Here is a 15,031-nt window from a genome sequence, read left to right as displayed (position 1 = left end):
ATTCTATCAAAGCGTGGCTTCTCCGAGTCAGTCATTGATACTTTAATACAGGCACGAAAGCCTGTTACCAGGAAAATCTACCACAAGATATGGAGTAAATATCTTTATTGGTGTGAATCCAAGTATTACTCATGGAGTAAGGTTAGGATTCCTAGAATATTGTCTTTTCTCCAAAAGGGCTTGGACAAAGGGTTATCAGCTAGTTCCTTAAAGGGACAGATTTCTGCTCTGTCTATTCTTTTGCACAAGCGTCTGGCAGAGGTTCCAGACGTCCAGGCATTTTGCCAGGCTTTGGTTAGAATTAAGCCTGTGTTTAAACCTGTTGCTCCCCTGTGGGGCTTAAACTTGGTTCTTAAAGTTCTTCAAGGAGTTCCGTTTGAACCCCTTCATTCCATTGATATTAAACTTTTATCTTGGAAAGTTCTGTTTTTGATGGCTATTTCCTCGGCTCGGAGAGTCTCTGAGCTATCTGCCTTACAATGTGATTCTCCTTATCTGATTTTTCATGCAGATAAGGTAGTCCTGCGTACAAAACCTGGGTTTTTACCTAAGGTGGTTTCTAACAAGAATATCAAGAGATTGTTGTTCCATCATTGTGTCCTAATCCTTCTTCAAAGAAGGAACGTCTTTTACATAATCTGGACGTAGTCCATGCCTTGAAGTTTTACTTACAAGCTACTAAGGATTTTTGTCAAACATCTACCCTGTTTGTCGTTTACTCTGGACAGAGGAGAAGTCAAAAAGCTTCGGCAACCTCTTTCCTTTTGGCTTTGGAGCATAATACGCCTAGCCTATGAGACTGCTGGACAGCAGCCCTCTGAAAGGATTACAGCTCATTCTACTAGAGCTGTGGCTTCCACCTGGGCCTTTTAAAAATGAGGCCTCTGTTGAACAGATTTGCAAGGCCGCGACTTGGTCTTCGCTTCACACTTTTTCCAAATTTTCCAAATTTGATACTTTTGCTTCTTCGGAGGCTGTTTTTGGGAGAAAGGTTCTTCAGGCAGTGGTTCCTTCCTCTTAATCCTGCCTTGTCCCTCCCATCATCCGTGTACTTTAGCTTTGGTATTGGTATCCCATAAGTAATGGATGATCCGTGGACTGGATACATTTAACAAGAGAAAACATAATTTATGCTTACCTGATAAATTTATTTCTCTTGTAGTGTATCCAGTCCACGGCCCGCCTTGTCCTTTTAAGGCAGGTCTAAATTTTAATTAAACTACAGTCACCACTGCACCCTATGGTTTCTCCTTTCTCTGTTTGTTTTCGGTCGAATGACTGGATATGACAGTTAGGGGAGGAGCTATATAGCAGCTCTGCTGTGGGTGATCCTCTTGCAACTTCCTGTTGGGAAGGAGAATATCCCATAAGTAATGGATGATCCGTGGACTGGATACACTACAAGAGAAATAAATTTATCAGGTAAGCATAAATTATGTTTTTTACTTTGTGACTTGGGAAGGAACATAGAAGTAAAATTCTACTGTATAATTTCTTGTTTTGGGGAGTAGTTGTTTTGACACCAAATCCTGAACTGATTTGCAATGGAAGTCATGATTCTGTGTCTTCCAGATGTCCCATACAGCCACTAGTGCCTTTTGTCGTTCTATCAAACTTCAGTGTGAGCTGTATCCATCTAGAGAAGTTGCCATCTGTTTGGATCCTTACTGTGGACTGGGTTTTGTCCTATGGTGCCTCTGTAGGTAAGTTATGATTTGCAGAAATCAAGTAAACATTTTATGCCTTTTAATTTTTGTAGATCTAAATGGCTGAGTTTTAAAATTGAGAGACCTTCTTTAGATAAAGAGAAGATCTTCAAAATGTATGATCCTTGGAATCCACATGATCACCATGTATTAGGGCATACAATTAAAGAACTTCATTATACTCCAGTAGAATTTTAAGCATATGACTAAATTCTTTGGTATATTGAGAATAATTAGATTATGTATTTGCATAGGCAATCAGATTGCTGAATTATGGATCAAAGTCTAAGTGCTCACCATAATAAAATATTCTGTTTTCTGAGGGTTCATGATCCCAGTGGATTTGCTTTCCAGTGTGCCTGTATCCCTGTAGTTATCAGTGAACATGGGGAGGACTTACACAACTAGGAACACTAAGCTAAAACTCAAAGCCAACATTACATGCTCTTCCTCTAGTTTGCTTTTGCCAAGTGTGCACCTTTTCAACTCCTCTGAGACTGTCAATATTTTGCAGTTTGTCCCTAAAACATAATACACAGTGATTGCATACATCAGCATGGGAGCTCTTGTAGGTAGCAGTCAATGAGAGTAGGGATACATACTTAGGGTTCTTTTGTAAGGAATAACTTAATTGATGGTTATATGTACTGTGTATATTTAACAAACAAACATCCATGATGTTTTGCTGGCTAGTTAAACTGAATGTTTTACAGAAGAGTTAAGAATTAAGGTAAGATGCAAGGGGAATTATGGGACATTAATACCTCTTGTGTCTTATGATAGATAATATGATAGAGAATGTTTTAAAAAAATGAAATGCTAATAGTTTTTATTCAGTTTTTTTTTTATCAGTAAAAGGACCACTCAATGCAGTAGAATTGCATAATAAAAATACAATCACTTAGTACCTTCTCTGAATTTCAAATAAGCAGTAGATTTTTTTCGGACACATTTATTTTTTTCTCCCATTTTCCAGCCCCTTGTATCACGTGACAAACATCAACCAATCACAGACTAGTATACATATACCCTGTGAGCTTGTGCACATACTCTAATTTCTAACTTAACTATAGAAGTCAGGCAATTCGCAGTAAGATTAGATGAGGTAGAGAGTAGAGTATCCGATCTAGAGGATCAATGTAACATACAAGAGCCTATTGTATCAACACACAGTAAAACAATTGCATCATTACAGGTTAAAATCGAAGATCTTGAGGATCGCTCAAGACGCAACAACTTAAAGATCATTGGTCTTCCGGAAACTCCAGATTTCCAGGACCTGATGACCTTTGTTACTGTGACTCTTCCCCAGGCACTACAGATTCCTCCACCAATATCCCCATTTCAAGTTGAAAGGGTGCATGGTTTAGTATTCTCACTATTCTCTCTGGTGAATCCTATCCTAAGACCCATTATTTTTAAATTTGTTAATTTTCAGGATAAAATATTATACCTCAAACATTATAGAAAACTCAACACGGTGTTGATTGGCACACATACTTCTGATTTTCCAGGACTTTTCAGCTGAAACTCTGGCTAGAAGAAGGGAGATGTCCCCATTCTATGGAATGCTTATGAGGGCCAATTACAACACTAAATTAGTGTATCCTGCTAAATTGATAATAATGAAATATGGAATCTCACATACTCTTATGGAAGCAGAAAAATTCTGCAGAGAGATGGCTTTAACTAATTGAAATACTATGTTCAAGTTTCCCTTGTTCTAGATAATATGGGTCTGGACAATATGGGTTGCATTCTGAATTGTGCTGATTTATTGTTATCAGATGTGGTTTATGTTTTGGTTTTTAAAAAAAAAATAAAAAAAATCCCCCCCCCCCCCTCCCTCCCTACTATTCCCTCACTACGAGATGATTTGACTTTTAAAGGTATTAAAATATGGTTAACATAGATTTTAATTTAATTTCTTGGAATGTGGGCGGCATAACCTCTCCAATCAAGAGAAAACTATAACTAACATTTAGGTAAATTTAGACCTGATATTGTTTTTTTACAAGAGCTACACCTTAAACCGGTAGAAATACCTAAACTTAAAACAAAATGGATTGGTGAGATTATTGCCGCCACACATAGTTCCAGAAAAGAGGAGTCGCGATTCTCTTGAATAAGAGCTTAGATTACCATATTGAGGTGGTAGAATTAGATCCAGAAGGACGCTTCCAAATTATGGAAATCTTTATAAATAAAATACGCTATACTTTATGTAACATCTATGGGCCAAATACTGTTGACCGTGAATTTTGGAAAAGTTTGACGTTAAAGCTTCATAAATTTATAGGACAAAATTTAATTATAGGTGGTGACCTTAATTTAACAGCAGATCCTACTTTAGACAGAATGTACAAAAAAAAAAATATCTATTAGAGATAGGAAATCTTGTATATTAAATAAATTCTGCTTTCAATTAGGTCTTATTCATATTTGGCGAACCCAAAACCCAGACCTACGGTCATACACTTGTTTATCTAAGTCGCATCAATCGTTATTTAGGATCGATTATTTATATATTTCAGAACCTTTACTTAAATTTAATTGGATAGCTGATATTACTGATATTGTAATTTCGGACGATGCCCCCATATCCTTAACCTGCAAAATTAATACCTTGATGCATGTTAATAATAATATTTACTTCCCTAAATATTTAATCAATAATATTAGTTTCCATAATTGGCTCAGGAATAGATGGGAAGAATTTTGTATGTTTAATTATGAATATTTAGAGAAAATAGAGATATTTTGGGAGTCGGCCAAAGCGGTTATGCGTGGTTAGATTAAATCTTATATGTCTCAACAAAAAAAAAGGAACAAACAAATTGAAACACAGTTAGCAAACCAAGTTAAAAATGCATATAGAACATACATAAATAATCCTATTAGATCCTGTTGGTTGACATATGTAAACGCGAAAGCAGAACGTGATCTTTATTTAAAACAGAGAAATATACAAGAAGAGGTTTTTGTATGGAGGACATATTGGCAGATCAGCTAAATTTCTTGCAAAAATTACTAAAGTAACCACAAAGAATACTATTCCAGCAATTAAGAAGGGCACGGAGAGATATACTAATCAATCAGATATTGAAAGAGTGTTTTTCGACTATTTTCATGAGTTATATAATGCTGAAAACCCTGACTTAAACATAAAAAAAGAATTCTGGGATAAAATCAAAGTTCCCAGACTTTCAGCAGAAAGTCTGCAGGTAATTAATGCTCCCATATCTGAAAATTATATTCTAGAAGCTATTAAAAGTGCTAAATTAAACAAAGCATCTGGACCAGATGCCCTACCGATTGAATTTTATAGAATATTACAAACCCAGATTATTCCTACTTTAAAGAAACTATTTAACTTTTATTTTTTGGGAAACTCTAAGTGCTCTCCTTATTTTGCTGCTGCCAATATCTTCGTAATTTTAAAGAAAAATAAAGACCCAGAGCTTACAATGTCATATAGGCCCATATTGGTTTTGAATACCGACTACAAACTTTTAACATCTATTATAGCTAACCGTCTTAAGTTATATATTGGCGATTTGATCCATGAAAATCAATCTGGATTTATGCCCGGTAGGAACCCAGTTAGAAATATGAGGAAGGTCTTAATGTTGCTTGACTTCTTTTGGAACAGATACAAGAGTTCCAAATCTAAAAAAAACTCCTGATAGGGCGATTCTTACGGTTGATGCGGAGAAAGCCTTCAACCGGATCTGCTGGGATCACTTGTTTTTTTCACTTGAGCAATTTGGTCTATCTGGTAATTTTAATAAGTTTATCCAATTAATTTATAGTTCTCCTTCCTCAGCTATTATTATTAACAATATAGTTACCCAACGTTTTATTCTGCAGAGAGGCACCAGACAGGGTTGTCCCCTGTCGCCTCTGCTTTTTAATATTTCTCTAGAACCTCTGGCAATATTACTTCGACAGGAGCTTGAAGGCATTTTATTAGGAGGTCAAAAATTAGTACTTCTACTTTATGCGGATGATCTCCTTCTATTTCTGACTAATATTAAACATTGTCTACCGATATTACAGAAGATTATCCTCATGTTCGGATCAATTTCTGGATATAAGGTTAACTAAATCAGAGGTACTGTGGGTATATAACAAACCAAAATTTAGTTCTAAACTCCCATTCCTTGAGGCATCCCAAATTACTTATTTAGGACTAATAATCCAAACGAATGGTATAATTTAAACCATGTATTTTGTTTAGAAAGTTGTAAAAGGAAATTGGTAGACTGGGCGGCTTTACCCATTTCATTATCTGCACATGTATCGCTGATGAAGACAATTTTGTTTCCAAAATTACTATATATGTTTCAAAATATGCCGCTCCTTCTACATAAAACAGATATTTCCAAATATAATAAAGCTTTTAATAGGTTTCTATGGAAAGATACCAAACCACGGATAGCTATACATCGACTCATGAACTCCAAACTAGCAGCTGGTCTTGCATTACCCAATATACAAGCATATAATATAACGGCTTTAGTAAAAATAGCTATTTATTGGATTTCTGAAAAAGAACAAATCTCTCTCTTCTGTTGTGAAACTAAACTGGTGGCTCCCTTTTCTCTGAAGGCTTTACTGCATTGTCCAATAACCTCTCTCCCTTCAACGTTTTTTTTCCTACTTACATTCAAAAATATTATAGTGGCATGGCAAAAATTCTGTATGGATTTGGGGGTCTCCCCAAATATTTCTCAATACTTACCGATTAGATACAATCCCAATTTTCATCCAGGATTATCCAATAATGTATTTAAAATATGGGCATTAATAGGATTAATGTGGATGGCCCAAATAATAGGACCGGATGGTTACCCTGTTACTTTTACTACTTTAGCAAATAAATTTGGTCTCCCAACTCGGGATTTCTATGCATACCTGCAGGTAAGGCATTTTACTAATGAATTAATTCAAAATTACGGGACAGATTGGTCACTGGGTGAAATCGCCAATAGAATAACAGGATACCTATCCGGAATTTATGCAATCTCTCCCTTATATGATTTACTCTGTCAAAAAAACTTCATCTTTGCAGGTTGAGGATATGGTGACAAAATGGTCCAAAATATTTCCTGATATAAATAATCAGATTATAATAAATAGTTTTAAGATAATTGACCAATCTTGGGTTCCTACGACATGGAGAGAATCCCATATTAAGGTTATTCTTGGGTCTTATTTGACTCCTGAAATTATATCTAGATGGTACAATTCCAATGTTCCCTGCTCTAGATGCAGTAGTCTGCAGGCAGATATTTTTCATTGTTTTTGGGGATGCCCAAAAATTCTCCAGTTTTGGAGGAAAATTCTATATTGGATGAATGCAGTACTTCATCTTGACTATATTATGAAAACAATTGAAATATTCTTTCTTGCAAAATTTCAGGGAACTTGTAAAAATGTTAAATTGATAAATACCATAATATTAATAGGTCGGAATCGTATTCTTAAAATGTGGAAAGCGACCTCTGCACCAAAATTTCCTCACTTTAAAAAGACAATGATTGAGCAATGCGTGTTACAACAATATATCTTACCATATCCATCGGATGATCAAATATCTTTATATTTTAAGAAATGGCAAGTATTTATAGTATCATTGCAGAAAGTAACACATAGGGTAATAGTCAAGCCTTTATTAAAATCTCCCTTTGTTCAAACAAATATTTATGCAGGTCACTTCAATAAAGATTGGTTAGAAGAGTATTCGGACGACAATTGAGAATGTAGGGAATTTCCTTTTTTTTTTTTTTTTCTCTCCCCTTGGTGTGATTTTTTTTTTTTTTTATTGTTGTTGATTTTGTGCTGATTTGTTCATTTTATGATTAATGTGAAGTTAACATTAAAACTCCAACATGCTGGACAACATCTAGGGATAATGGAATTTGAATTGTTCATGTAAGATATGTGAAATATGGTAACGCCCTGCGTGGCGCATGTCATAATTGTTTTCTATAAATATGCACTGTGTTGGAGATAAATAAAGATTTAAAAAAAAAAAAAAAAAAGGATTTTGTTCCCCAGAAAGTGTGTATAGAATAAGACTGGGTAAAATTTGATAATGGAAGTAAATTGGATTGTGTCTTAAAACTGCATGTTCTATCTGAATCATAAATGTTTATTTTGACTTGAGTGTCCCTTTAGATTCTAAGATTCCTGCTTCTTCAAATAAAAATAGCAAGAGAACGAAGAAAAATTGATATTAGAAGTAAATTAGAAAGTTGCTTAAAATGTCTTGATTTATCTGAATCATGAAAAAAAATTGGGTTTAGTATCCCTTTAAAGAAATAATGTTTTTGTGTTAAGATGTTGCAGCACCAGAATAGTGCTGTTGATTTTACCGCCATCTGTAATGTCTGCATTTCATAGTCCATCTTTGTGACGGCACTCCAGCACACAGTACAGGTCAGAATAATGTTGGTCATTTACCCAAAACATCATTTTGCCAGAAACTGCGCTTCATACTCCACACAATAAACCCCAATCTTACACTTATGGAGCTCGCAATATGACAGGGGACCTGCTCCGAGTATGTCTTGGGTAAATGACCAATACTGTTCCAGCCTTTCTGCACATGTGATGGAAAATAAAAATGTCTACCTAAGAAACAATGGCTTATTTTGGAGCTGCTATATTTCTCTGTCCTTATGGGAATATTGTAGTAAGACACTATTATTAGAGGATCATATTAAATGGGCACAACACCCAACATTTTTCTTTCATGATTCATATAGAACATACAAATTTAAACAACTTTCCAGTGATCAAATTTGCTTCATTCGCTTAGTATTTGTTGCTGGAGCAGCAGCACTGGGAGCTAGCTGAAAGCATTAGGAGAGTCAATAACAAGAGGCATATATGTGCAGCCACCAATTAGCAGCTAGCTCCCAGTAGTGCATGGCCTCTTCTGAGCCTACCTAGGTATGCTCTTCAATAAAGAATACCAAGAGAACTAAATAAATTAGATAATAAAGGGTCAATTGAAAAATGGTTTAAAATGGCATTCTCTATATGAACTATAGAAGATAATAATGGGGTTTAATTTACTTTTATTATCATGTGTGTAGTAGTTATACATTGGCAATGTTTTATTTCTTTTACCATGTTCGTTTTAGTGCTAGCGCATGTTAATGTTTTTTGTGTCTTTTCAGCGTGTATTCAGGACACCAGTCTATTCTGATTCCTCCCTCAGAGCTGGAGATCAATCCTGCCTTGTGGCTTCTGGCTGTGAGTCAGTACAAAGTGAGAGACACTTTCTGTTCCTACTCGGTAATGGAACTTTGCACCAAGGGACTTGGTTTACAAACGGAATCTCTAAAGGTAATGTATTTCATGTGACTGCTTATTGATTATTGTACACCCTCTGTGAAAGAGATGGTTGCAGTACATTGTATAACAAGGCTTTCTCTTATAGCCAAAGTGTTAGAATCAATTGTAACACCTTTATAAAATTAATTCTATTAAATTCTTATAAATTTGCTCATTTTTCTTTTTATGTCTTGGATATTTTTATATAGAACTTGAAATACAAAATTAACAATTTATTAGAAAAAGTAAATATCTGAATGCAAAAATAAATATATATCCTATATAATAAAAGACAAGAGTTTGTCTGAAGCCGTCATGCGCAGTTCAGACAAACTCTTGCCGCGAGGACCCGGCAGCTCAGCTGACAGACAGAGGCGCGCGAGGACCCGGCAGCTCAGCTGAAAGACAGAGGCGCGCGAGGACCCGGCAGCTCAGCTGAAAGACAGAGGCGCGCGAGGACCCGGCAGCTCAGCTGAAAGACAGAGGCGCGCGAGGACCCGGCAGCTCAGCTGAAAGACAGAGGCGCGCGAGGACCCGGCAGCTCAGCTGAAAGACAGAGGCGCGCGAGGACCCGGCAGCTCAGCTGAAAGACAGAGGCGCGCGAGGACCCGGCAGCTCAGCTGAAAGACAGAGGCGCGCGAGGACCCGGCAGCTCAGCTGAAAGACAGAGGCGCGCGAGGACCCGGCAGCTCAGCTGAAAGACAGAGGCGCGCGAGGACCCGGCAGCTCAGCTGAAAGACAGAGGCGCGCGAGGACCCGGCAGCTCAGCTGAAAGACAGAGGCGCGCGAGGACCCGGCAGCTCAGCTGAAAGACAGAGGCGCGCGAGGACCCGGCAGCTCAGCTGAAAGACAGAGGCGCGCGAGGACCCGGCAGCTCAGCTGAAAGACAGAGGCGCGCGAGGACCCGGCAGCTCAGCTGAAAGACAGAGGCGCGCGAGGACCCGGCAGCTCAGCTGAAAGACAGAGGCGCGCGAGGACCCGGCAGCTCAGCTGAAAGACAGAGGCGCGCGAGGACCCGGCAGCTCAGCTGAAAGACAGAGGCGCGCGAGGACCCGGCAGCTCAGCTGAAAGACAGAGGCGCGCGAGGACCCGGCAGCTCAGCTGAAAGACAGAGGCGCGCGAGGACCCGGCAGCTCAGCTGAAAGACAGAGGCGCGCGAGGACTAAGGATACACAATGGGTAATAATGACATAAGGGGCACTAAGGATACACAATGGGTAATAATGACATAAGGGGCACTAAGGATACACAATGGGTAATAATGACATAAGGGGCACTAAGGATACACAATGGGTAATAATGACATAAGGGGCACTAAGGATACACAATGGGTAATAATGACATAAGGGGCACTAAGGATACACAATGGGTAATAATGACATAAGGGGCATTAAGGATACACAATGGGTAATAATGACATAAGGGGCACTAAGGATACACAATGGGTAATAATGACATAAGGGGCATTAAGGATACACAATGGGTAATAATGACATAAGGGGCACTAAGGATACACAATGGGTAATAATGACATAAGGGGCATTAAGGATACACAATGGGTAATAATGACATAAGGGGCACTAAGGATACACAATGGGTAATAATGACATAAGGGGCACTAAGGATACACAATGGGTAATAATGACATAAGGGGCACTAAGGATACACAATGGGTAATAATGACATAAGGGGCACTAAGGATGCACAATGGGTAATAATGACATAAGGGGGCACAAAGGAAACACAATGGGTAATAATGACATAAGGGGGCACTAAGGATACACAATGGGTAATAATGACATAAGGGGGCACTAAGGATACACAATGGGTAATAATGACATAAGGGGGCACTAAGGATACACAATGGGTAATAATGACATATGGGGGGTACTAAGGATACACAATGGGTAATAATGACATATAGGGGCACTAAGGATACACAATGGGTAATAATGACATATGGGGGTACTAAGGATACACAATGGGTAATAATGACATATGGGGGGTACTAAGGATACACAATGGGTAATAATGACATAAGGGGGCACTAAGGATACACAATGGGTAATAATGACATAAGGGGCACTAAGGATACACAATGGGTAATGACATATGGGGCACTAAGGATACACAATGAGTAATAATGACATATGGGGGGTACTAAGGATACACAATGGGTAATAATGACATATAGGGGCACTAAGGATGCACAATGGGTAATAATGACATAAGGGGGCACAAAGGAAACACAGTGGGTAATAATGACAAAAGGGGGCACTAAGGATACACAATGGGTAATAATGACATAAGGGGCACTAAGGATACACAATGGGTAATGACATATGGGGCACTAAGGATACACAATGAGTAATAATGACATATGGGGGGTACTAAGGATACACAATGGGTAATAATGACATATAGGGGCACTAAGGATGCACAATGGGTAATAATGACATAAGGGGGCACAAAGGAAACACAGTGGGTAATAATGACAAAAGGGGGCACTAAGGATACACAATGGGTAATAATGACATAAGGGGGCACTAAGGATACACAATGGGTAATAATGACATAAGGGGGCACTAAGGATACACAATGGGTAATAATGACATAAGGGGCACTAAGGATACACAATGGGTAATGACATATGGGGCACTAAGGATACACAATGAGTAATAATGACATATGGGGGGTACTAAGGATACACAATGGGTAATAATGACATATAGGGGCACTAAGGATGCACAATGGGTAATAATGACATAAGGGGGCACAAAGGAAACACAGTGGGTAATAATGACAAAAGGGGGCACTAAGGATACACAATGGGTAATAATGACATAAGGGGCACTAAGGATACACAATGGGTAATGACATATGGGGCACTAAGGATACACAATGAGTAATAATGACATATGGGGGGTACTAAGGATACACAATGGGTAATAATGACATATAGGGGCACTAAGGATGCACAATGGGTAATAATGACATAAGGGGGCACAAAGGAAACACAGTGGGTAATAATGACAAAAGGGGGCACTAAGGATACACAATGGGTAATAATGACATAAGGGGGCACTAAGGATACACAATGGGTAATAATGACATAAGGGGGCACTAAGGAAACACAATGGGTAATAATGACATAAGGGGGCACTAAGGATACACAATGGGTAATAATGACATAAGGGGGCACTAAGGATACACAATGGGTAATAATGACATAAGGGGGCACTAAGGATACACAATGGGTAATAATGACATATGGGGGGTACTAAGGATACACAATGGGTAATAATGACATATAGGGGCACTAAGGATACACAATGGGTAATAATGACATATGGGGGTACTAAGGATACACAATGGGTAATAATGACATATGGGGGGTACTAAGGATACACAATGGGTAATAATGACATAAGGGGGCACTAAGGATACACAATGGGTAATAATGACATAAGGGGCACTAAGGATACACAATGGGTAATGACATATGGGGCACTAAGGATACACAATGAGTAATAATGACATATGGGGGGTACTAAGGATACACAATGGGTAATAATGACATAAGGGGCACTAAGGATACACAATGGGTAATAATGACATAAGGGGCACTAAGGATACACAATGGGTAATAATGACATAAGGGGCATTAAGGATACACAATGGGTAATAATGACATAAGGGGCACTAAGGATACACAATGGGTAATAATGACATAAGGGGCATTAAGGATACACAATGGGTAATAATGACATAAGGGGCACTAAGGATACACAATGGGTAATAATGACATAAGGGGCACTAAGGATACACAATGGGTAATAATGACATAAGGGGCACTAAGGATACACAATGGGTAATAATGACATAAGGGGCACTAAGGATACACAATGGGTAATAATGACATAAGGGGCATTAAGGATACACAATGGGTAATAATGACATAAGGGGCACTAAGGATACACAATGGGTAATAATGACATAAGGGGCATTAAGGATACACAATGGGTAATAATGACATAAGGGGCACTAAGGATACACAATGGGTAATAATGACATAAGGGGCATTAAGGATACACAATGGGTAATAATGACATAAGGGGCACTAAGGATACACAATGGGTAATAATGACATAAGGGGCACTAAGGATACACAATGGGTAATAATGACATAAGGGGCACTAAGGATACACAATGGGTAATAATGACATAAGGGGCACTAAGGATGCACAATGGGTAATAATGACATAAGGGGGCACAAAGGAAACACAATGGGTAATAATGACATAAGGGGGCACTAAGGATACACAATGGGTAATAATGACATAAGGGGGCACTAAGGATACACAATGGGTAATAATGACATAAGGGGGCACTAAGGATACACAATGGGTAATAATGACATATGGGGGGGTACTAAGGATACACAATGGGTAATAATGACATATAGGGGCACTAAGGATACACAATGGGTAATAATGACATATGGGGGTACTAAGGATACACAATGGGTAATAATGACATAAGGGGCACTAAGGATACACAATGGGTAATAATGACATAAGGGGCACTAAGGATACACAATGGGTAATAATGACATAAGGGGCACTAAGGATACACAATGGGTAATAATGACATAAGGGGCACTAAGGATACACAATGGGTAATAATGACATAAGGGGGTACTAAGGATGCACAATGGGTAATAATGACATAAGGGGCACTAAGGATACACAATGGGTAATAATGACATAAGGGGCACTAAGGATGCACAATGGGTAATAATGACATAAGGGGGCACAAAGGAAACACAGTGGGTAATAATGACAAAAGGGGGCACTAAGGATACACAATGGGTAATAATGACATAAGGGGGCACTAAGGATACACAATGGGTAATAATGACATAAGGGGGCACTAAGGATACACAATGGGTAATAATGACATAAGGGGGCACTAAGGATACACAATGGGTAATAATGACATATGGGGGGTACTAAGGATACACAATGGGTAATAATGACATAAGGGGGCACTAAGGATACACAATGGGTAATAATGACATAAGGGGCACTAAGGATACACAATGGGTAATGACATATGGGGCACTAAGGATACACAATGAGTAATAATGACATATGGGGGGTACTAAGGATACACAATGGGTAATAATGACATATAGGGGCACTAAGGATGCACAATGGGTAATAATGACATAAGGGGGCACAAAGGAAACACAGTGGGTAATAATGACAAAAGGGGGCACTAAGGATACACAATGGGTAATAATGACATAAGGGGGCACTAAGGATACACAATGGGTAATAATGACATAAGGGGGCACTAAGGATACACAATGGGTAATAATGACATATGGGGGTACTAAGGATGCACAATGGGTAATAATGACATAAGGGGGCACTAAGGATACACAATGGGTAATGACATATGGGGCACTAAGGAGAGAGAGAGAGAGAGAGAGATTTAAATATAACACAACACAACACGGCCCGTGTTAACGGGCTTTAGGACTAGTATATATATAAACCAACCAACCGACGGTGAACTGTAAAAATATTTTCCCTATTGGGATGCATTAAGGTCCAGATTACAAGTGTAGCGCAAAATTGCTATTTGCACTCCACTTGTAATACCAGCGCACGCAATTGTGTGCTGATATTAGAAGTGACCCGCAAAGCGAATGCGATCTACGTTCACATTGAATGAAAGCTTTGCGATCTACACATATAAACACATAAATATATAAGTCCCCATAGACAACAATTTTAAGGCTCTTTTCAGTGCTTTGTGCAGTTATTTTGTAATTAAATAAAGATGCTACTATTTTTATTTTTTATTAAAGAACACCACATTTAATGTTGTGGGCAATTGGGGCACATTTTTAAAATAACAGAGATCTTGTTAATTTTCGGAAGCACTAATTGCTACCGTAAGCTCACAGT

General features: G+C 38.4%; 1 protein-coding gene across 2 annotated transcripts in view; it reads left to right on the top strand.

Moving 5' to 3' along the window:
* Positions 1-15,031, top strand: part of DIP2C (disco interacting protein 2 homolog C) — a 911,498-nt gene that overhangs the window by 772,478 nt on the left and 123,989 nt on the right. For both annotated transcript variants that reach the window (XM_053713839.1, XM_053713838.1), the window contains 2 exons: positions 1,573-1,703; positions 8,897-9,065. In XM_053713839.1, coding sequence (XP_053569814.1) covers positions 1,573-1,703; positions 8,897-9,065 — 300 coding nt within the window. The remainder of the gene's footprint in view (positions 1-1,572; positions 1,704-8,896; positions 9,066-15,031) is intronic.

Source organism: Bombina bombina, chromosome 5 (genome assembly GCF_027579735.1).
Source record: "Bombina bombina isolate aBomBom1 chromosome 5, aBomBom1.pri, whole genome shotgun sequence".
In the NCBI taxonomy this organism is placed as follows: domain Eukaryota; kingdom Metazoa; phylum Chordata; class Amphibia; order Anura; family Bombinatoridae; genus Bombina; species Bombina bombina.
This window is presented reverse-complemented; position numbering and strand designations above follow the sequence as displayed.